Source organism: Fonsecaea erecta (genome assembly GCF_001651985.1).
Source record: "Fonsecaea erecta strain CBS 125763 chromosome Unknown Scaff14, whole genome shotgun sequence".
Taxonomy (NCBI): Eukaryota; Fungi; Ascomycota; class Eurotiomycetes; order Chaetothyriales; family Herpotrichiellaceae; genus Fonsecaea; species Fonsecaea erecta.
In genome coordinates, this window is record NW_017387257.1 from 434,512 (window position 1) to 456,576 (window position 22,065).

A 22,065-nucleotide genomic window follows, 5' to 3' on the forward strand; every position below is an offset into this window, starting at 1 on the left:
TGCGTACAACCACAGACGCTCAACCCATCGAACTATGACGAATGCCCACCAGTATGTTCCCGGACCTCCACGTCCCCTTTGTCCTGGCCAGGTCGCCTGTCATGGTAATCCGCCTCCATCGGTCTTCTTCCTTGAGCTCCACAATGCCGCTCTCCGTACCATTGAACACCATAATCCTGTGCTTAGAGCTGTATGTCTCCCAAGGCTGCGATCCGTATGCAAAATCGGTGACCGCCGCAGAAAGTCTATTGGCTGTTTCTCTCATTTCCGGATCGGCATTGGGACCGGCAACGGCTGGTAGTCGGCAGAAGAATGCGTTGTCCATTGCATGGTATGCATACCCTTTGAGCGGGCTTTGGCTAAACGTGTCGACCTGGTCGAACCTGTACAGACTGACTGGCGAGGATTCGGAAGGGGTTTCTGCGAGGACGAAGGGCAAGGCGGCGAAGATGTTGTCGGTGGCCAAAGCAATGAACCCTTGTAGGCACGTCTCGACAGGCGCCGTCGAAGATATGCCATATGCATCCATCAGTTCTTGGGCCAGGTCCGCAAGCGGGAAAGCGGATTTCACACGGTCTACAAATTGCTGGGAGGACCAGGTTCGCCATTGCGTGGCACCAAACACCGCTACTTCGTGCTTCGTGGAACCTGCAATGACTCCCTTCACCCACGGTGCAAAAGGAGCAGGGCCTGCAATGGGCTTGTTGCCCTCTTGATACACAAACCAGTTGTCGTCCCGAAGAGGCGTGGCGAAACGAGGTGTCATCAGCCGGACTATTTCCATCGAGTCCAAGCGACGCAATGCTGTGAGCTTTTCCTCGGCAGATGCAGTGGGCGACACACCCGTACTGGCGACAAGCTCATCAAAAGTCTCTTGAGCCTCCTCAGGCTGTGGGAAATCCAGGTTGGGGCTCGACAAAATGATACCTCTCTGGCAAACAGGTACATCTGATCGCAGATGAGCGAGCACCGACCAACCCCCTGCAGATTCACCCGCAATGGTGATATTGGACGGGTCACCGCCAAAATAATGGATGTGTTCTTGTATCCACAAGAGAGCAACCCGTTGGTCATACATGGCCATGTTCGTGAAGGGGGTTTCGCCACTCGCAGACGCTTCTGCGCTCAATTCCTTCGAAGAAAGGAACCCGAAGAATCCCAATCGGTAATTCATCGCCACGAAAATAATGGGCTTTCCTTTTTCCAAGGCATGCTCCACGAGGTAGTTTCCATCAAATTCCGAGTTGCCGTCTCCAAAGACAAATCCTCCGCCATGGATCCAGACCAACACCGGCAGCGGACCCTGGACACCCCTGGGAACATAGATGTTGAGCCTCAAGCACCCGAACTCGTCTACGGGATACTCAGAACTGCGTCGCACACCCTCATACAGGTGAGCCGTCTCCGTTCGGGTTATTCTGATCTGCGGACACTTGGGTCCGTAGCGAGTTGCGTCGAGGACACCACTCAGTTCTGAGAGGTTCACAGGCTTGGACTGGCGAAACCTTGCCGGGATGGTCGCATATTGGATCCCCAGATAGTTCGCAACTTTGTTTGTTTTGTTCACCAGTCCCTGTACCTGCAAGTTCCCTATTTGGACCGACACTTCCTGGCTTGGCTGGGCTTGGCTGGCCATTTCGAAGGATACTGGCGACAAGGATGGTGACCAAGTGCTCCGGTGGGATTCTGCTCTATTTAATCACACTTTCGAGATCGATGGACTTCTCATACTGGCACGAGAGATACATATTTGTCGGGGGGCCAGAGGTGTATTTTCACTGTGAGCCGGCAGTGATCCACATCTCCAGACCCCACCTCCGCATCGTGTTTTCGGCAAGTGAGCTGAGCAGATGAGAATGGTGGAGGAAGCCAGATGAGGCGCAGGAGAGATGATACAGCCACTGCGTCCCGCAACTGAAGACTTTGCCGTATAAGCTGCGGTAGAGCATTCAGACCACCTACTGCGCAGCTCAGACGCTTATGTAAGCAGATCACATGCTCACTTTCTTCTTGCCCTAATTCGATGCTCTCGTTCCCCATCAACACGAGCAGGGTAAATGAATCTTGTTCATAAGGCATATGTATCGAGGGGTAGGTCTGGGTGCAACGGCGAACGAGCATGAAGCATCTCTGACACCGACATGCCCTCTAAAGCCCGACATTTACATCACAGTCCTCCCATTGTGTGACACACGGCCGAACTCATGGCAGTCGGGGAGAAGTTGGACCTTAGTTCGTCTAACTTCCAAGAAACAACTAATGAGATGTACAGGGCAAATCGCTGAAGTTTGCCGAAGTCTCCAGATTTCAGCTCCAAGACGGAAGTGGCTGCATACACGAGGTCTGGCTGAACCCCGACACTATTTCTCATTGGCCATAGCCCGGTCGCTTGCACAAACTGGCAACGACCACGAACAGGCTCGTGTTGGGCTGAGACGAGGGTGTGTGGTCTGCTCAAGAGGGACTCAAAAGCCTTTCCCCGCGGGGCAAGTCGAGGCCTACCTGAAGTCCATGTGCTCGCGAGACGGCTTCTATGCAGCAACAATCGAGAATGGGCTCCCGTGCGTTTGGGCTGTTCGGGACGATTCATTCCATCAGAGCAGACGCTTGCTCATGTCAATAACTCTATCGCCCTCCAGCAAGGCGTACTCGGGTTTAGCTTTATCCCGGCCCCTCGTCTTCGTATGCAGTCAACAATTGCGCCTCCAGCCTAGCCTAATGGACGTCAGAGTCTCTCTGGGAGATATCTAGACGAGAAGTCTGCTCTTTGCAATGCACTGTCGAACTTGCATTCAAATCATCATCTCAGAAATTGGGACGTCCCCCGACATAGAGGCCCGAGCAGCAGAATCCTATCCCAGTCCGCTCCAAGATCAACAAAATGTCCACCGTATCAGGCATATCCCAGGCAGTCTTGCACGGTTTCCTCGACCAAAACCACACCTCAAACCTTCATGCAGAATGGATCAACCATCCGACTCCCTGGCCGTGGGTCCTGGCGAGCGTAACACTTTCTATAATCCTCGGGTTTCTAGGGGTTCAAGCATCGTACAAGTCGTGGGAGCCAAAGACTCGGCGCTTCAGCAGCAGCGATAGCGAGGTCCCTTTTTACCCTCCCACAGACCCGAAAGGCTATCAACCACTCTACCAGCGAGGCCTAAGCTCCAGCAGTAGCAGCAGCACCATCCTGTCGCTAGACGAAAGGAACAAGTACGGTGGCCTCGGCCGCTGCGCTCTGATCACAAGCATCATAGGAATAGGGTGGTCCACCATTCGTGCGGGTGCCATGCTTGCCGTTCTCATCCAAATCACAATGGGAGAAAAGGGACACACATATCCCGGCATCATCAGCATTGTGATCATGTTCACATCCGTGCAGACATACCTCGGCACCCGCGCCATGCCCCGGATCCTGTATCTGCTGATTCTCGTGGATCTCTGCGCCATCTACGCGAGTCTCGTCCTGGGGCTCCTTTCGTTCCTGCAAAACAAGGACACAGCCTACCAGGAGTTTGCGGTCAGTGGCGGCAACTGCCCGTGCATGCTGGGCTACCGGACCGGACACAACATGAAGTCGTGCGCAGCGTTTGCACAGTCTCTCCCCAGCGTGGTCGGCTGCAACGCGAAATACCTGTGGACGAACAACACCGTCTCCGGCTCGAACGGGGCGGAGCTGATGCCATACCCGAAATCGTGCCTGCTCTCGAGCAACGCGGCAGGTGACGAGGACATCAACCCGAACATGATGACCTACATGGTGCTGGCGGAAGTCATCGTCGGTGGAGTCGGCCTGCTTTACGGGCTCGTCGTCCTGCTGTTCTCGTCGCGCTGGGTCTGGGAGGTTCTTCGACACCCGGCCGAGCTCTTGCAGGCCCTGACGATCAACCGCCCGGACATCAACCGTAAGCGAGACCTACGGTACGGCGGCACCCCCACGACGGAAAAGCCCCAAAGCCACAAAATGCCTGGGCGGGCCATCGGGATGACAGTCCTGGCCTTCATTGCGCTCCTCATGTTCGCGGCGGTGACGATCGTGGTCCACGTCCTCGACGAGACCCGGCCGATCAGGATGTTCTACCTGGACTCGTTCGGGCCCTTGGCCAACACCGCCGACGCAGGGGCGAGCTGGAGCGACTGCTTCGTCGTGGACACGCCCACCTCGGCCGACGGGGGTTTCCACATCTGGTGGGCCGTCAGGCAGAGTCGAATACTGCGAGCTCTTGCTCTGGCGTGAAACGCTTTTTTTTTCTGGCCTTCTTGAGTATGGGACTCTTTTTCAGCGATGGCCTCGATTTTCTTTTCGGTTGCTTTTAATTCAGGCAACAAGGAAGAGCGTGAACAGGGGGAGGAAAGATTTCAACGGGTCGTTGTCCAGCTTTAGCGTGGGCCGTGCGGCACAGTGTTTCATAGAAAAGGGTCCTGAGGCAGCATAGTCTGTCTAGATGTCGGTCTATATCTGTACTGTATGTATAATATAATATAACATAATAGTGTAATCACCCTCAAACATACGCCTATTTCTACTTTCTTTTTATAACAAGAACATAGAGAGCTCTGCCAGTCTGATGAGTTGAGGGCACTGGTTCTTCTTTGAATCTCAAAGACGAGGAGTATGTTTACAGTAAGTCAGCAATACAGAAACGCCAAACTGTTTCTTCCTTCCCCGCCCTTGTGTCCTCTCTACCTGTGTGCCTATGTACATATGTGGATGGGTAGATAAGCGGATAGGAAGAAAGAAAGCTGAGCAGATGTCTAATTATATGGAAGGGGAGACTCGGCGTCTGATATCTCTATACATACACAACATTCATATACATCTAGATGATACACGAGCTTTTTGACATTGCAACAGATCCAATATGTTCTTTTCTTTCTGGGTTGGGATTCGATCCTCTCCCTCATTTGATTTTCCCGCTCTTCCTCGCCACCGTCTTCATGCTCCTGGGCGCGAACTTGGAATATCGTCGGACAGATCTCCCGCCTTTGATGGGCATGTCGGGCCCACTTCCCTGGAGTTGTTCGTTCCATTCCTGCAGGGTCTGGAGTTCCTCGGCCGTCAGGTCGCCCTGCTCGTCTTGGTCTGTCGAAACGGCAGACGGTGCTCGCGTGGACAAAGTTTGTCGAGATGCTTGAGTCGAGGCCGGCGTCGGAGAGTGTGTCTTTGGTGGGGGGAAGAGAGGCGGGTTCACTGCGTCTATGTCGAAATCCTCAAAGGAGAAGCTCTCGACACCGCTGGACGATTTCTCACGCCTGATCCGGCCCGGCCGAGACGTCCTTTCCACTGTCTCCTGACTCTCGAAGTCATAGCCGTCGTCACCAGGAATCTTCCCCTCCTTGAAGGCCTTCTCCATCTCCTTTTGGTCTTCTATCTCCTCCAACTGCTCTTCGTGCATCTTTTCCATCAACTCCTCGGCCTGCTGCTTCAGCCGCTCCTTGCGTCCTCTTGCCTTCCTTGCCTCTTTGGTATCTTCGCCACCAAGTCTCAGTGTCCTTGGTATGCGTGTTTTCGCACCCAAAGCCCACAGATCGCCCCATTGGCTCTTCCGCGCGTCGCGATAGGCTTGTTTTGAGAAGGATTTGGGGACAGTCCAGCGTTCAATCTTGCCCGACGGGGTACAAACATCGAGAAGCACATGGCCACGACGCTTCATTGGTTGAAAAACCAGGCGCGGGAGATTGTGCGTGGAGGGCAGGCTCGAAGGAAGTTTGTCCGCGTCTGGGAATATTGAGGGCGCATCGGCGAGATTGCTTGTAGGCTGCACCTCTTCGAAACCGCTCTGAGAGAGCTGAGTCCAGTTCTGGTAATCATCTGCCGCAAGCTGCGGATTGGGATGGAGAGGGGCAGAGAGAGAATCTTCCAGCCCTCGCCACGATTGGACTTGTCGCTGTCGCAGATCCTGTCCTTTCATCACAGAAATGTACGAGAAATCCACGTCGTCATGGTTGCGATCTTTCGCGCCGAGAATTCGTTGCAGGTAGCTGGGCCGTATGTACCGTTGCTGGAAACTGCAAAAGTCTTTCCGACCCTTTGAGAGCCCAGGGATCTTGTACATTGGGCATTTTTCGTGGTTCGTACATGGCGCGACAATCATACCAGTTTCTCGCGTGTGGATGTCTTCAGTATCACTGTGCATCTTGCTGTATGCCGTGACTCGCCCCTCCGGGACAGCAATGTACCTCTCGAGCAGCAGTTCTCTCGCACCAGCTATTGCTTCGAAGCCGCGAGGTATGCCCTTTTCGATCAAGATGAGAACGCCGCCTTCGGGGCTGAGCATTGACCAAAGGTTCTGCACATGCTGCTTTTTCATGTAATCTTCTTGCAGTCCAAAGAGAGTATGGGGTGCGATGATGACATCGAATTGTTTGCGTTGTTGTGCAGGTCGATCGTCCTCGAGGGTCGGCACGTCGCGGGTGTGTACATAGTCGGGCAAACGTGGGACGAAGGTCGTATCCTCGAGAAGCGCGGCCGCCCGATGTCTCAGTGTGTCCGAACCGGTGAGGACGACAGCTTTCGTGGGTGGAGGTGGAGGAACGGGGTCACGATCAGACGAGTGTAACGAATCCCAATGCGCTTTGACGATTTCCCGCCAGGCGAGGATCCCTGCACCCCCGGCACCGGCATCAAGGACTCGTGGTCCACCGTCTTTCGCAAAGAGATTATCCAGCCATGTCGTGCCTAATCGCTTGCGTGTCTCAACTAGGACGGACACGATGGCCGCGTACGTTGGTGGCATAATGGTGGTGATGAATGCGTTCGCCTCCATCTCACCCATCAAGTGCTGTGAGGCATCGAGCGGAATGGGTAATTGGGGTCTGGAACGTCCTGATCTAGGTGTCAGGGGCGAGTCAGGAAGGCCAGGTCCTCCAAAGGTCTTCTCGCACATCTCTTTCAGATGCTTGTTGGAGAAACCGCTCATAATTTTTTGAACGGGTCGCACAAAGTCTTTTTGGGAAAGGAGGACGCTGCTGGGCGTAGTTGCGAACTTTCCAAGCCGAGTGAATGGATGTTGTCGCGTGTTCTGATCTTGTTCATCCTCCTCACTTTCATCCTGCTGATCCTCCTCTCGCCCTGAGCCTGCAACAATCTCGCCGTTCAGCATGCGAGCTATTTCCGCTGCTCTATCTTCAGCAGACAATGAAAGAGCCGGGTTATGCTCGCCGGTCGCTCCGAGGTCAATTCCTCCTTGCGCAGGCTTTGGGGTATTGCCAGCAGGCTCTTCTTTGTCGATGGTTCCCAATCGCGCGAAGGCGCGTGGCTCGGGGTCGTAATCAATGGGCTCCCCTTCTTGGTCCAAGAGCTGATTTCGGATCTCCGTGACGATGCTTGCTTCTTCCTCGTCCAGAAACTCCTCATAAGGTAGCGAAATAGGGGATCCATAGAGACGTTTGTACATCTTCAACTCCTCTGTCCCCAGAGCAATGGTAGGCAGCCTGTCTCCATATATCTGCCTCGCCTCCCGTGCAATATCTTCAGAAGATGCACCGGAGGCTCGCAAACCGGCAAGCGGATCATTTCTGCCATCGACGACGTCTGGGCTATCATCCAGGTCTATTTGCTTGCCTGGAAATATCTCTTTTATGGATATGCGTCCGGCTCGGTCTTCGTCAATTGCTTCATTTATAGGCCGCCCCAAGGCCTTTTCCAGCTCTTGCAAAACCTCCAATTGTTCCGGGTCGACGTCGACTGCTGACGTGTGCTCGCTTTCCAGTTGGCTCGGTTTCTGATCAGATTCTTGTAGAGTATGTCGTTGGAAGAGACTGGATTTCCTGGAGAAAGATCTGAGATGTTGTCGCGGTGCGAATGTCCTTCGCCATCGCAGGGGTAGTGGCGTTGTTCGATTCTTCAGGGTGACGGCGGGGCCACAGAATCCATTTTCGAAGAATATCTGAAAGTCCTGGCAACAGCCATGGCACAGACCTGAAGTCCTTGCTCGGCTCAGCATTGTTTCCTGGCCGTAGGATATCAACTCCTGGTGACCATACAAACCACTTGGAGAAACGCATCGCAGGGTAAAAAAAGTCCCGATGTACCAAATCCCTTGGCACTGCCGCTTCCGTCCAATCAGACGCCTCTTAAAGCGGACTTCTACCGCGACCGTTTATGTATCCATCTCGTTGGTTGAGACTGAACATTGTGGAGTATTGAAAGTACACCGCCTTGCCGCAACTGTTTCTCACTGCGGATTGTTATCATATTTGAGGCTTTGGATTTGATCCGCCAGTTAGCCTCAAGTCGACTGAGTGTCTATATGAGAGACCAAGAGACCTGCCGGTGGCTGAGACGAGCGGCAGCTTGACGCTTTTGCTTGACTGTGACTGAAAACATGTCCTTCCCAACACGATCGTCCTCGTGAATATTTGGACCTTCCTCATCTCATCCCCTCTAAACCAAAATGCAATCCCACACGAACTCACTTCACCTCCAGAGTGGTTTAACCCACGGGACTCCACGGCATGGGAATGAGGATCTTGCTTTTCATGCTCTGGATCAATGGCACGGTTTTGTGCACAGTATCACCCCATCCTTCGATACCCCACGACATTTCTCGTCGCAATTTCCGCTCCTCCAGATCGGCAAATTGCCATAGATGGTGGACGGTGTTCAGATCTCCGATCTGTACAAACCAGGCCCCGACGCCTTCCATGACTTCTCGGCGTGCCTTGAGTCCTTTGCGCCAATGTGTCTCCCATTCCAACAGGTTGCCAGGGTGCAGGGTATAGGATCGTAGTTCAAACAACCCTCCGAGTTTTCGAGGGGGAGTGGTTGGCCAAAATGAAAATTCCTGCATTAGTGAGATTTTCTTGGAAGTGATCAAAGTCTGCAATTTCTTCTCGAAGGCAGGAAATTCAGGGTGATGTGCGATGCTGTGGAGTGAGGCGTGATATCCCGTGTAGCGCTGGTATTCCCAGATGTGAACTGCAATATCCCATGTTAGCCAAAACACTTCGACGGTGGATGTAGTATACCAAAAGTTTCACAATCCCCCACTTCTGTTCGCCAACTCCCCACCAAATGGACCTTGTTCTCCGGGTCATTGGCCATCCTCGGGTACCAATTGCCCACCAATTCTACATAGTCGTCGACCTTATCTGGTTTGACATCGTGGAAGACGATCGAATGGACGTATTTGCCCCTAGCCAACACCTGGGAGAACGATCTTTCCATCTCTTTGTCTAGATTTTGGCCTTCGGGGGTGCCGTAGATGAGGCTGGAGAGCGTGCCGGTTCGCTTGGTGGTAGTATCGGTCTCGGCTTGTCTTGCTTCTTCTGTAGAGGGTGCGGTAGAGAGTGAGCCCAAACCCAGGGGTTCAGACACGCGGGATGCAGCAGCAGTGAGACTTGGGGATCTATCAGAAGAAGACGCAGAAGCATCAAGGAACTGACTGTCAGCTTGTTCTTTTCTTTTCCGGGCAGCCTCGAGCCCATCTCGGAATTCCTTCTGTTTGACGTTGAAGGCATCTGCTCCGTCGGAGGTCAGGTCGCTCAAGGCCGGGCTGCGAGGGGGGTCTCGTAACACGGAGGTAGTGGTAAAGGCGCGGAAGAACGAGGGAGTTTGGGCGGAGGGAGAGAGGGGTAGTAGCCGACGGGCGAGCATTATTGCCAACGTTTGGGATTCTCGAGCTCGAAACACAACGGTAGAAGATTACTGCAGATGCTCAGTGAGAACAATGCCTGTCGAAAGAGACTTTGTTTTGGTCGATACTGGTGGTTTGTTGAATTTTGGAGAGGTTCAGGAAGGAACAAGGACTGAGGTAACACGCGAGCAGAGGAGCTACGAGGTGATTGTGCCGGAGAAAGCCCCAATGGTCGAGACAAGGCGTGGAGGGAGGTTGCAGATTGTTTAAGCGTGAAAGGCTGGGGTTTGGGTGGCTCTGAGCAGAACGCGGGGAAACTGGTTCTGCAGCAGGAGGATGTGTGGTGGTAGTAGTGGTGGTGGTAATGATGGCCTGGGGTTGGCAGTTGGTGACAGTGGTGGCAGACGTGTGTGGCAGCCAGATGGGTGTTGATTGGAAAGCAAGATGCTGGTTACCCAGCAGCATCAAGCTGGGAGGAGGAAAGCAAACCAACGACGTCACCGCTTGGAGCTTGACAGCTTGGGGGCCCAGTTGGCCTTTTTAGGCTTCCGCTGGACGCGGCCGAGTTGGGCACTGCGGGGAGGAACCACAGGCATGTGTGAGAAATTTGACTTTGGCCGGCCTCTACAGTATCAGCCCACCGCGAACGTCCTTCCACCTGCAAACTCAACCTCGCCGCCTTCACTGTCGATCAAGTTCCCCGTCCCACGTTATCGACGCCGAAACTGCTCAGGCACGCAGTACATGTGAAGAAGACATGGCGGACGCCCACAACCCCCCGCTCAACTATGAAGCGTCCAACACCACCACCAACCCATTGATCTCCACGACCCTGCCTGCGGAAGTATCACAATGCCTCAAGAATGCCCGTTTCCTCCATCTCGCGACAATCAGTGCAAGCCAGACTAGCCCGGCAACTCCCCATGTGTCCCTGATGAACTACACTTTCCTGCCCTCCTACGACCACCATGGCCCTGTGATCATCATGACCACCAACGCAAAGTCCATGAAGACCCAGAACCTGATGCACAATCCGAAGGTATCGATCCTGGTGCACGACTGGGTATCCCATAGACCGCCGACGGCCACGTCAGTGAGTGGCGAGCAACGAGCCGGATCTCCGCCCGCTGCCGCAGCTCGCTCGTCTCTCGCCACTCTTCTTCTGAACCTGAACACTTCTGCCCTCAGCTCAATATCAACCACCATAGCAGGCGAAGCAAGATTCCTGGAACAAGGCAGTGACGAGGAGAAGTGGTGCAAAGAAGCTCATCTAGCGAATAACACATTCGGAGGTCAAGTAACGCAAGAGGCAGGGTTTTTCAGCGGAGAGCCAGCAACGGCCGATACGGAGAATAGCAGCTGTTATATTGAAGGAGATGATGTAAGGGTGGTCATTGTTCCCGTGCGTGAAGGGAGGATAGCGGACTGGAAGGGGGGTGTCAAAGATTGGGTCTTGGTCAATGAAGGTGCTTCACCTACAAGTGCTACTGGGAACTCTGCCCCAGGGCAAAGAGGCAGAAGTAATGGCCAACCGCTGGTGAACGGGATCAGGGATTGAGGCTTCTATCAAACTTTTTGCGTGCCGAGGATCAGATTTCGAGCTGCCGCCAGGATGCTTCATTGCTTGACCAACCCGCTGTACGGGTCGCGTAATTGAGTCGGGACAGATTCTCTTTTCCCCACGGGTCCCGCTATCGACCAAAACATCCATCTCGCCATCATCTGTCTCATCGCAATGTCCAAAAACGCTAGGACTCAACCAACATTAAAAACGCCAGATCATAATGCTTCCCGGGTTTCCAAAAAAGCTTCAACCAAAAACAACTGCAACGCTAAGAACGGACGAAATCTTTCTCTTGCTTCTAAGTAAGGGTGGCGCGACGCGTGAATTGAGGCGAAGCGAGGGGGTGTGTGTATGTACATGAGATTAAGGATGGATGTATGTCTCCGAGGGCCAGAATGGGGGTAAAGGTGCCAGCTCAGCTGAGATATGGGTAAACTCGAGGCGTGACGGCAAAGTGGGAGGAAAAGTTGACAGTGTTGTCGGATCTGAACTTGATCACATCACCGTACATTTCGAGTCGTCTTTCGATCGAGCCGGCTTGACTTGCAGCGCCACTCGCGCGGCCTCTGTAAAGGCTTCGTTAACGCCCCGGTTCCGCATCGCTGAGCATTCTGCCAAAACGCAAGTCTATTAGAATTTCTTCTGCTTGTTTTAGGGGGAAAAGGTGTGAATGTCTGATGTTGTTTACCAAGATATCGCAGCGCCCCGATGCGTCGTGCCACTTCTAACCCCTCGTTATATTGAATCATAGGCCTTGGGGGAGCCCCGGGCTCCTCGTCGTCTTCTTTCTCGTGCTCTTCCCGCAAGTCGCACTTGAGGGCGCACAGGACGATCTTGACCCCGGGACAGTGTTCGTTTATTTCGGCAATCCATTTTGTTGACACGTTCTCGAGGGAGCCACGGTTGTCGACCTGCAGTTCAGAACCCGGGTAGTCAGCAATCGGTTTATCGATGAAGGGGAAAAGCCGTGGGCTTTTAGAGAGAGAGAGAGGACGGGCCTACACTAAAACAGAGCATGATGGCCTGAGTGTCGTCGTACGAGAGCGATCGCAGCCGGTCAAACTCTTCCTGTCCCGCAGTGTCCCATAAAGATAATTCCATGTGAATGCCGTCGACGAAGATATCGTGGACATAGTTCTCGAAGACCGTGGGTTCGTAGACCGTCTGTTGGGCGGAAGACGACACATGTTAGCATCTGACCGCAATCTTTCTTCAGAAACCCTCGAGTAGCAGAGAGACAAAAAGGCGCAGACGATGGACGAAGCGGACGACGAACCGGGAAGAAACCGCGCGTGAACACATTGAGGAGACTGGTCTTTCCACAGGCGCCGTCGCCCAGCAGGACGAGTTTGCGCTGCACCACCTTCTTTCCGCCGCACAGAGGCATCCTGCTCGGGTCTTGGGGGTTTTTATTTTAACGACTGCTGAGAGATAGATCGATCGATCGATCGTTGCGGGTGGTATTGACAGGCTCACAGGTCCAGTTAGTTAGTTTTGTTTGCTTGAGAGGGATATCTGATTGCGCGCACGGCCGGAGGAGCGAGGAAGGTTTTTTTGTTGGGCTGGCTGGCTTGTGTGGCTTTCTCTCTCTGTCACTCTCTCGTACGCAGTAGTATGTAGTAGGTAGTACCGAGTATACCTCGTACTGCGTTCCGGGAGAGAAAAGCGAGCGTTGGCGGAGATTGCGAATCGGACAATCTGGAGGAGAGGCGAAATGAGGCTGCTTGCTTTCCCGACTGGAGGAGGGGGGAAATTCGGGCGGGGACGTGAGCAGTAGTCGTTGGAGGATTGTGACCTCGTACTAGGACGCAATACCCTAGGTATGTATGTATTTATGTATGAATAATGATTGGGGGGAACACTAGGTAGCTAGGTAGGTAGGTAGACACGTAGGCTATAGAGAAGCAAGTAGGCGGAGGAAGAGGGAGATGAAGATGTTGAGCGGAGAGATCGGCGTGGGAAGAGGGTGGATGGAGTGCGGAAGAGATACGGAGTACTGTAGATAGTCGAGATGTCAATCAGATCCTCCTCCACCAACAAAGTAGAGAAGTGAGCAAAGTGGAAAGAATGTCAAAGGGTCCAACAAAGAACGGAGACCGTTGACGCACTATTACTCCGGCGTACTGCGGTTTGCCCTGCTGCGGGCGAAGAAGGGTGGATGAGAGAAAGATCCTGGGCAATCATGCCAACCAACGGCCTACATACAGCACCTAGTCACCTAGTGTACGAGGGACTGGTTTGTTGGTTGAACACTTGTGGGGGGGTGTGTGTGTGTGTGTGTGTGTGTGTGTGTGTGTGTGTGTGTGTGGAAAAAACTTATGAAAGGTATGGGGGTGTAGTGGTCGGGGAGCGTGCCAAGCGGCTAGTGTCCGGTGACTTTTGCGGACCTACTGTATTTGCAGAAGCCTGAAAGGTGCACGGGGGGACTGAACTAATTCTTTTGCCTAAAGCTAGAGGCTCTTTAACGGGGCGGGTGGACTCCTCCTACTTAGTTGGTGGGGTCGCCCGGTGCAAAATGGAGTGACCTGTTTTTCTCCCGCTACGAAGGACAAAACTTGGAAATAGACCAACCATCATTAATACAATTTCATCCATCTGGACAACCCTGAATGCACACCAGTGGCTTCCCCGCGATATCCTGATGGCTTCCCACATGGTTCCTTGCGATTTTCTTCCCAGCCATCCAATCCTTCACATGTGCCTGTTTTCCCCCAACACTTTTCAAGTCTTGCCGCTACCGAGCCACTCCGGTGAACGCCTCGAACCACAGTTACTCTACCGCCTACAAGCACAGACGATCATTCTTATCCTTGCAAGCGGCCATTCTCCCCAGATGCCATCGTGCCCGCCGAGACTTGCCCCGCATCGCCAAAAATAAAATCCGATCGGCCGATGAATAGCGCTGACTTCCTGTCACCACTGTCGCAATCCTGGCTGACAAGACTTGTTGGAAAGGAGAACACGGTGCCTGACAATCGATGCATACTGCGACACGTACGAGGTGCGAGGCTGAGGCTGGCAGCCAAAACCTCTAGGCCGACTGCCCGATTGTGGATTTTGTCGGGCCAGCCCAGTTCCAGCCAGGAATAGATAGCTGTCGTCCAAAAACACCCAAAGAGCCGCACTTGGCCTTCGTCCGGTAAGAAAAGAGACAAACTCGCAAGCAACCTCATCTGAGCTTCGAAGAGGGTGATCTATGGTATCTAGATACTCGAAGTTGTCTCGAACATTTATTTGTTCATGCCGCGGGGCAAATTACACGGTTTTGCAGAGTTGCAGTCAACCAATTCTGTGCCGTGTTCATAAGGCAAAGAGATCTCACTTCTCAAAACGTCGTATATTCTCTGACTTGTTCCAGTGAGTGGCTACCCTATCCTATCGCCTCTCAAGTGATACCATTGAGAGGCTTGGCCACAAATGTGAAGCCATGAAATCGGTCAGCGTAATCTTGTTCTGTGGATGAAACAGCTTGGCCATATCTCTGGATGTCAGCCTGAGATCACTGAGACGGCGTTTTGTGACTCCAGTAGAGATGGCTTGCCTTTATTGCGAGCGTTTTAGCAATTTCTTGGTGGCCTGCAAGCATTGCAGCCTCAGATGCCTCCCTCAGCAAGGAAGTGTCGGCCAAAGTCAGCCCACGATGATCCAGCAGAAGGTCTACGACGTTCTTGTACCCCTGAGAGGCTTCTGGTGTAAGCGGAAGCCTATCTCCGGTTGATTTAGTCAATTTGTCACCATATGCAAGCAGTTTTGAGATGACCGAAATGTCACCCCATTTCAGTGCCGAATACAGAGCTCCGGAATGAATTAATACGGCGTTGGACTTCAGTAGCATATCCACAAGCTCAGCTCTGCGCGATTGAATTGCCATCAAGAGTGGCCCTGCTCCAGAAATCGCGGCTGGAGGCCGTGTGCGCATATCCTGGAGCAGGAGACGCACTTCATCCACGGTGCCATGGTGTGCGAGGCAGAAATGATTGGCGGGGAGCCCAAACGGGGATGAGAAAGGGAACGGCGGTAGACGGCGAGGAGAGCCACATGTCCATCGGACGCGCAGACCTGAAAATCTTCCAACTTGAAACCCGTTGCTTCTAGGACAGGGCCTAGGTCTCGATCCCTGGTGGGTTCAAGGTGAGAATCTTCAGAGCTGAAATGGCCATAGACCTCCGATTTGCTGGCCGCAGGTCGAATGCATTCCCATCTCAAGACGGTTTTCTTGATAGCTTCCGGAAGCACATCGCATTGCAGAGAGGGACTGAGCAACTCCCATTGAAGCCCACACTGGTCTTTCGAGTCAAAGAATTGGGAGCTTCGCAAGTGCCAGAAGGTGTTTTCGAGCACGTAGTCGGCGATTGTTGTTCCCAGCCAGTCCATACCTAGCTGTACAGTATTTGGAGGATGAGACAAATGCAGTAGTCTGCATTGCTCCTTTGAGAGAGCGCAACTCATCTCGTCGGTGGCTAGAATACGACGACACATTTGATAAAGGTGAAGGTGCCCGACGCGAAGATCCATTGTAACAGATAAAGACTTCCCGGGGAGGTGACACATGCCATCTTTCATCAAATAGTCTCGAACGGTTTCGTGGATTACTTGAACCACCCATCTCGTTTGCACACCTGGGCCCTTGTTGTGTTTGTCAGCCAATAGACGCCTCAAGTTTTCGCGGGCGATAGCTCGAGGCCGCATGACCGAATGCGAGTAATCCTTGACGTGGAGTGACTGTTCCAGATCAGCACGTAGCGGGCCGATGGGGACATCAGAGTAGGCGACCTCGAAAAGCCCTCCAGAAAGTTCAGTAACGAAGTTTTGGAAATAAGAGACCTGCTCTGGTAATGCTGCAAGTTCTACCAATGAGGAAGGATAGGTACTCCTCATGAACTCTATTCCAATTCGAAGTTCGTCGGTATCGAGAGGTCGGATCGTGTACATGACGAGGTACATCAGGTCGCAGTTACCTCTGCCAATTCAGGGTCGAGGGTCGAGAATTTCTCCGAGTAGAGCTTAGCAAGCTCTGATGAAAGGTCATGGATGACTTTCTCGATTCGGGCGACGGGAAGACCTTTATCGGCGAGTCTATATATCCTGTGGAACACCAGGACTGCCCAGAGGAACAAAGGTTGAAATGATTGTTGGCGGTTCGATCTGGCCATATGGCGTTGAACGTAAAGGATATATCTCCAAGGTTCTCAAGCTCAACTCTGATCTCAAATCCGTTTTCGATGCTGATATGAGGGTCGTGTCGACCAGACCAACAGATCTTGAGATTTTGAGAGCCCTTCCCCACCGTTGCGGCTGCACATCCTTCAAAGGTGGCGATGATGGTGCGGACTTCTTCTTCCTTACGTTCATCCCGAGCATCAACAAATATCTCAACTGGAGTTCTGGAGTTGAACTGAATTGTGTCGAAAAATATATCTTGCAGCTCTGCAGGGTTCCAGACGATTGGCCTGTTGCCGACTTTGGCCTTCTTCTTTCTGAAATGTGTTAGAAGTCGACTCGTCATGGAGGGCGACTCTTGCACCATCTGATGGAGGAAGGTTTTGGGTAGCCCTGGGGCATTACGTTCCACCTCAACACCTCGGGCATTGAAGAAGAAAGCAAGTCTCACTAGTCCTTGAGGTCTCGGAGCCTCAGATACGATGTGCTTCATAAGAGTCGACTTCCCGGCACCCGGCTTTCCTTTGATCCATAGAAGTCCGTGCTAATGATCGAGGTCCTGACAGTTTACCCAGGCCTTGTAGTGAGGATCTTCCAACTCCCAGCGACACGTTGCATTTTGAGCGTGTTCAATAGTAGCTTGACGGACACCCATCTCCGAAAAGGAGAGAGTTTGCAGAAATGCGGCTGCATCAGCACTTAAACTGGCAGTCGTAATGTCGGTTTGCGCCCAACGCTCAAGTATGCCAAAAATACTTCTAAGACCTGGATGGTCACCAGGGGGATAGCGCGCCACGTCCCTATGGTTTGCATGGATTGATATGTTGTTAAAGCCAGGTATCGTGGCGGACGGCAGATCGACGATCTGCATTCTCCCGACTAGAGGTAAGTTCATAGAAGCACGCAAGTTCTATGGGTTGATTTTGTGACCCTCTTCGTCGGACCATGGAGAGGAAATCGTCGTGAATCCGTGACAGCACTTCGGAGTCAGGTTTCAAGAGTGAAAGAAGGCTCAGATCCGTCCTCTTCGCCAGACGGAGTATCGCGGCAGGCATCTTCACCCAAGAAGCAAGCCAGCTGCCTCCGTGTGGCGTTCCGATGAAGACAATACCACAGGTGTGGTGAATGATGGCGGCTAGATTGGCATCTCCACCTGCCTCAGAGATGCGCAGGGCATCCTGACGAAGGACACCGCCCAGGCTGTGCGCCACGAAGATAAGAGGCCTCGTTGGCGAGAGCATTCAGAAGGTCGTTTGCGTGGTGTGAGATATCGATCTGTGCCACAGATCCATGCTTCCGGACCACATAGGCGTCGTAGCCAAAAGTCAGAACTCGTGCATCGGGCAAGCAGGCCGGCAGGAGGTCGCATGGCCAACATAGTCCAGTGACTGGGCTCGTTCATGTCCGCTCTCGATAGCCGGTCAGGCCGTGGACGAACACGATATCCAAAGCTCAATCTGGCGGATCGAAAAGGATCCTGATCCCGGAAGGAAAGCTCTCAACACCGAGGTTGACAGGCGTTACTGGCGCCTTATTCTGACCCCACATTCTTGGGTTTGAAGCGGGAGAACCGGGACATAGTCGAGGCGAGGGTGTTGCAAGTAAGGTCTGCATGATCCACTTGACCTCACTCCCTCCCTCTATCAGACGGAAGATTTCTGGGATCAGCCGGGGGAATTGAAAGACGAACATCCTCTGGGTCTGAGGAGAGTGCATGATAAAAGAAAAGAGGGGAAACGTGGCGCAGTAGCAGTTTCAACTAAAGCAAGCTCTACCCTTTTGTGGGATGATGGCTGGCTTGCCAGCTCTTGTCTTCAGCCCATTTCCACCGCCACGAACGTTGCCCAATTGTAAGAAATCTTAGATTGAATGAGCAAGCCTCGATCCCCTTACAGGACAGACTGAGGCTGAGCAGACCGAGACGGGGGTCGATTTGACGGTTCCCCTTGAAGCACGGCCTCGTCACCTGGCAAAAAAGCCTGACACCGTAGAGGAAGAAGGTCAAGCTTCGTAAGGTGACAACAAGAAACTAAATTGGGCGCTTTTGTATCGTCTATGTTGTCCTGGGCCCGAACGAAGCCACGGATCGTTCTGTACGCCCAATGTCCCTGAGCACATCCGGGGGGTCCTCCATCCTCCCGACATTTGCAAGCTCTCAAGAAGATTCAGTCCCACACGGATGCTTTTAAGAATTGGAAGCTACCTGTTGCTGCTTTCGAACATAGTTGCGGGCTTGCTCGAGGAGTGCTGGGAATCCTTGTCAGTGGTCGTAAGACATCATCATTACAGAGACGGACACTTACATCCAGCATGGTCGAGATACTCCTTCTCGGGATCATAACCCCACAAGTATCGCTGCACCTCTGCGTGGCCAAGAAGGTCAGGGTTCTCGCCTCCTTGTGCGACAGCGGCAAACTTTCGATCCCTCTCTTGTTGCTCTGGCCCGTCGGGCAGATGTAGGACATCTCGATTGACCCCGGCGATGCTCATGATGTGCTCGGCTCTGGGTTTGCGCGCATATTCATACGCCTTCAAGTACACGGGCAGGTCATCTGCCGTTGGGACTTGATCCAGCGCGAGATGGAGGACTGCCACGTCTTCGAGACCTTGCGCCCCTCCTTGCGCCACATATGGTAGCATGGGGTGACACGCATCGCCTACCAGGACCACCTTACCCATCACCCACGTGGGTAGGGGATCGTGGACGCAGAGATGCCACACCAGGACATTGTCCTCTGGAATGAGGTCCACTAATTTGCGTAGGTATTGCGGATCCCACGAACCGAACTGGTCGAGGATATCTTGCTTGGATGCCTTTGTGGTCCAGGATTCCTCGGTGAAGCCAGGATCAGGGTGGCACATGACCTGTTCAAAGCAAGGATTAGCCGCGTCCGTCTGGTTTCAAGCACATAAGGGCGGCACGAACAAGGTTGTAGAAACGCCCGTGTCGGATGGGGTAGCCTTGGATATGACAGCCACCACCCATCCACCTCGTCGCTAGGGGCTTGGTCACAAAGTCAAGCAATTCGGGGTCTGTGACTCTTTCGACCGGGATACAAGCACGAAAAGCGGCGTCCCCAGTAGGGGTAGGCTTATCGACGAGGCCTAGCTTCTCGTACATGATCCTCCGGCAGGTCGATTTCATTCCTGAAAGAAGATTAGAATTATATTCGAAATGGAAGGGGGGGGGGAACACATCTAACCATCTGCACCCACAATCAGGTCTGCCTCGACCACTGTACCGTCCTGCAGGGTCACTGAGGGCTTCTCAAAGTCGATCGAGACAACCATACTGTTGACTCGAATCTCGGCAACTGTCTCGGCGTCGTCCATCAGTGCACCGTGGAGGTCCGCACGGTGAATCACGTAATGAGGTGCTCCGTGTTTCTGCTCCACCTGGGGCATGAGCGGCGCCTTGCCCAAGATTTCGCCGTGCTCCCACCGTCTCAAGATGATGTTTGACAGCGTGTCAGTGTGCTTGCGGAGGCGGCCGTCGAGCCCCCATCGAGTCAAAAGACGAGTCTGGTTCGGAGAGCAGGTGATTCCAGCTCCCACTTCGGCGATCGCTGGGGCTCCTTCGAGGACGACCACATGGTGTCCAGAGCGTCCTAAGAGTCCAGCTAACGATAAGCCTGCGATACCTGCCCCCACAATCACAATCTTGAGCTTTTGCCCATGGTGGGCGTCGGGTGCACCGTTGCCTGTGACAAAGCGTTATTCGTGAGCAATAGGCCCATCAAAATTCACATGGACGGCAGGACTAACCGTTAGCTGGAGGATTATTTGCCGAAGGCATGTCAAGGGAGTCTGGGCAGATAGTCGAGAATGGTCGTGTCTCGCGGTCTTGACGCGCCGTCGTTTTCAGGGCATGCGTAGGCCGGGCCATTTTGAAGCATTCCAATCGACCGTCCGCCCGTATTGTGCTGCTTGGTCCGGGGATGTCTCTCCGGGGCTCCATATGGGCTGTCCGAGGCCCGTTGTTCCCCGGAAAGCCTCGCCGTTTCCGATTGGTCGGCCCTTTGCTGTTGTTTCACCCAAGTCCGGGGCGATATGGACATCACTGTTATATGTGGTGTGAGAGAGTTCTACAAGCCGGGTCGCGGCTTTGCAGGCGTATGACCGGGCGACTAACAGGGAAACAGCATGTTCGCGCAACAATCGGCTTCCGGCACCGTTGTGCCATGTGTGATTGACGGAGAAGCAGTCTCCCTGGCTGAGTCGCAGAACTTCGCCGTCGTTCAGGGAAAGACCGGTGACGTGGTCCACTATGCTCAAAGTGCTACGGTTGAAGTTGGTGTCAAAGCGGTGGAAGCGGCAGGAAAGGCGTTCAAGTCGTGGAAGAGAGTTCCGGTGATAAAGCGCCGGGATATTCTCCTTCGCGCCGCAGACATCCTCGAAAAGAGAACAACGGAGGCCACGAAACGATGTACCACAGAGACGAGCTGTGATGACCACTGGCCGAGCTTCGACTGTTCGTTGGCGGCGACCATGATCCGACAGAATGTCGCCACTGCAATGACCGTCGCTGGGCGAATCCCTCCGGCAGATGACCCTCTCAATACGTCGTTGGTGTTCAAGGAGCCGGTGGGCGTGGTGCTGATCATCCCGCCGTGAGATAACACTGCTTTCCCCCGTTGGATTCCTGATTGCTTGCTAATTCTTTAATTAGATGGAATGCCGTCATGATCATGGCGTGTCGAGGAATCAGTGCCGCCCTTGCTGCTGGCTGTACGGTTGTTCTGAAAGCATCAGAATTGTCGCCATGGTCCCATCAGCTCATCCTCGAGGTGTTCAAGGAGGCGGGGCTGCCCGATGGCGTGCTCAACCAGATCCAGTGCTCGCGTACTGACGCCCCGGCCGTCACCGAGGCGATCATCGGCCATCCGTTATTGCGTAAGATCGAGTTCGTGGGAAGCCCCCACGTCGGCAGGATCATCGGCAGTGTCGCAGCCAAACACCTGAAGCCTGTTTTGATGGAACTGGGCGACCAAAGTCCCGCCATCATCCTGGAGGACGCCGACCTGAAAGCGGCGGCGGAGAAGTGTGTTTTCGGAGGTAAAGTGAAACACCTTCCATCTTGTCGCCTCACAATTAACCACGTGATTCACAGTTATCGCACACCACGGTCAGGTCTGCTTTGGTACTGAAAGGCTCTTAGTGCAGGAGAAGGTCAAGGATGCCTTTGTCGAGGAACTCATCGAAGCCATGCGGGCGACGCCGTCCGGGGGATCCGCTGTGACGGCCGAGGGTGCCCGTCGTGTGCATGACCTGATTGCCGAGACGGTGTCTGACGGGGCCGAGTTGCTCATTGGGAAGAACCAGATGACCGGTCGTTCTTCTCTCGAGCCGACGATCGTCACACAGATCAAAGCCAACTCGCGGTTCAACAGAGAAGAGACTTGGGGTCCTGCCGCCTCGCTTTCCGTCTTCACCACCGACGACGAGGCTATAGAGGTGGCCAACAGCACGGACTTTGGACTGTCGGCCTCGATCTTCACCAAGGACTACGCGCGTGCGCTGCGGATGGCGCGCGATCTGGACTTTGGACAGGTCCAGGTCAACACGCACACTCTCCACGTCAACTCGACGTCACCAGTCACCGGGTGCAAGGCGTCGGGATGGGGGAGTAATGGAGGAGGGTACGGGGTGGAGGAGTTCATGTTCAACAAGCACGTCTGTCTGTGCCCCTAAGCCACCAACAGCCCCAGTGTGCACATGGCATTGCACGTTGGTACGACTAAGGGGCCAAGAAAAGAATATTCTCTG

At 53.6% G+C, this 22,065-nt stretch overlaps 10 protein-coding genes across 10 annotated transcripts; 3 read left to right on the forward strand and 7 right to left on the reverse strand.

The window, feature by feature from the left end:
- Nucleotides 1-19: 19 nt before the first annotated feature.
- On the reverse strand, nt 20-1,636 carry AYL99_11473 (hypothetical protein; the record flags this gene model as incomplete). The annotated part of the gene is made up of 1 exon (XM_018842979.1): nt 20-1,636. One exon carries the CDS (start codon nt 1,634-1,636, stop codon nt 20-22), a length of 1,617 nt encoding a protein of 538 aa, XP_018687739.1.
- A 1,245-nt stretch (nt 1,637-2,881) lies between these two features.
- Nucleotides 2,882-4,234, forward strand: AYL99_11474 (hypothetical protein; the record flags this gene model as incomplete). Its single annotated transcript, XM_018842980.1, has 1 exon — nt 2,882-4,234. The coding sequence occupies one exon, from the start codon at nt 2,882-2,884 to the stop codon at nt 4,232-4,234; it is 1,353 nt and encodes a 450-aa protein (XP_018687740.1).
- A 664-nt stretch (nt 4,235-4,898) lies between these two features.
- AYL99_11475 (hypothetical protein) lies at nt 4,899-7,943 on the reverse strand (the record flags this gene model as incomplete). The annotated part of the gene is made up of 1 exon (XM_018842981.1): nt 4,899-7,943. The coding sequence occupies one exon, from the start codon at nt 7,941-7,943 to the stop codon at nt 4,899-4,901; it is 3,045 nt and encodes a 1,014-aa protein (XP_018687741.1).
- A 489-nt stretch (nt 7,944-8,432) lies between these two features.
- On the reverse strand, nt 8,433-9,595 carry AYL99_11476 (hypothetical protein; the record flags this gene model as incomplete). Its single annotated transcript, XM_018842982.1, has 2 exons — nt 8,433-8,917; nt 8,980-9,595. The coding sequence occupies 2 exons, from the start codon at nt 9,593-9,595 to the stop codon at nt 8,433-8,435; spliced, it is 1,101 nt and encodes a 366-aa protein (XP_018687742.1).
- A 737-nt stretch (nt 9,596-10,332) lies between these two features.
- On the forward strand, nt 10,333-11,133 carry AYL99_11477 (hypothetical protein; the record flags this gene model as incomplete). Its single annotated transcript, XM_018842983.1, has 1 exon — nt 10,333-11,133. One exon carries the CDS (start codon nt 10,333-10,335, stop codon nt 11,131-11,133), a length of 801 nt encoding a protein of 266 aa, XP_018687743.1.
- A 501-nt stretch (nt 11,134-11,634) lies between these two features.
- Nucleotides 11,635-12,526, reverse strand: AYL99_11478 (hypothetical protein; the record flags this gene model as incomplete). The annotated part of the gene is made up of 4 exons (XM_018842984.1): nt 11,635-11,750; nt 11,828-12,050; nt 12,142-12,303; nt 12,416-12,526. 4 exons carry the CDS (start codon nt 12,524-12,526, stop codon nt 11,635-11,637), a joined length of 612 nt encoding a protein of 203 aa, XP_018687744.1.
- A 2,483-nt stretch (nt 12,527-15,009) lies between these two features.
- Nucleotides 15,010-16,071, reverse strand: AYL99_11479 (hypothetical protein; the record flags this gene model as incomplete). Its single annotated transcript, XM_018842985.1, has 1 exon — nt 15,010-16,071. One exon carries the CDS (start codon nt 16,069-16,071, stop codon nt 15,010-15,012), a length of 1,062 nt encoding a protein of 353 aa, XP_018687745.1.
- A 22-nt stretch (nt 16,072-16,093) lies between these two features.
- Nucleotides 16,094-16,645, reverse strand: AYL99_11480 (hypothetical protein; the record flags this gene model as incomplete). The annotated part of the gene is made up of 1 exon (XM_018842986.1): nt 16,094-16,645. One exon carries the CDS (start codon nt 16,643-16,645, stop codon nt 16,094-16,096), a length of 552 nt encoding a protein of 183 aa, XP_018687746.1.
- Nucleotides 16,646-18,484: 1,839 nt separating this feature from the next.
- Nucleotides 18,485-20,185, reverse strand: AYL99_11481 (hypothetical protein; the record flags this gene model as incomplete). The annotated part of the gene is made up of 5 exons (XM_018842987.1): nt 18,485-18,546; nt 18,603-19,164; nt 19,226-19,446; nt 19,503-20,000; nt 20,065-20,185. 5 exons carry the CDS (start codon nt 20,183-20,185, stop codon nt 18,485-18,487), a joined length of 1,464 nt encoding a protein of 487 aa, XP_018687747.1.
- A 257-nt stretch (nt 20,186-20,442) lies between these two features.
- Nucleotides 20,443-21,990, forward strand: AYL99_11482 (hypothetical protein; the record flags this gene model as incomplete). Its single annotated transcript, XM_018842988.1, has 3 exons — nt 20,443-20,909; nt 20,969-21,354; nt 21,410-21,990. The coding sequence occupies 3 exons, from the start codon at nt 20,443-20,445 to the stop codon at nt 21,988-21,990; spliced, it is 1,434 nt and encodes a 477-aa protein (XP_018687748.1).
- Between the last annotated feature and the right edge of the window lie 75 nt (nt 21,991-22,065).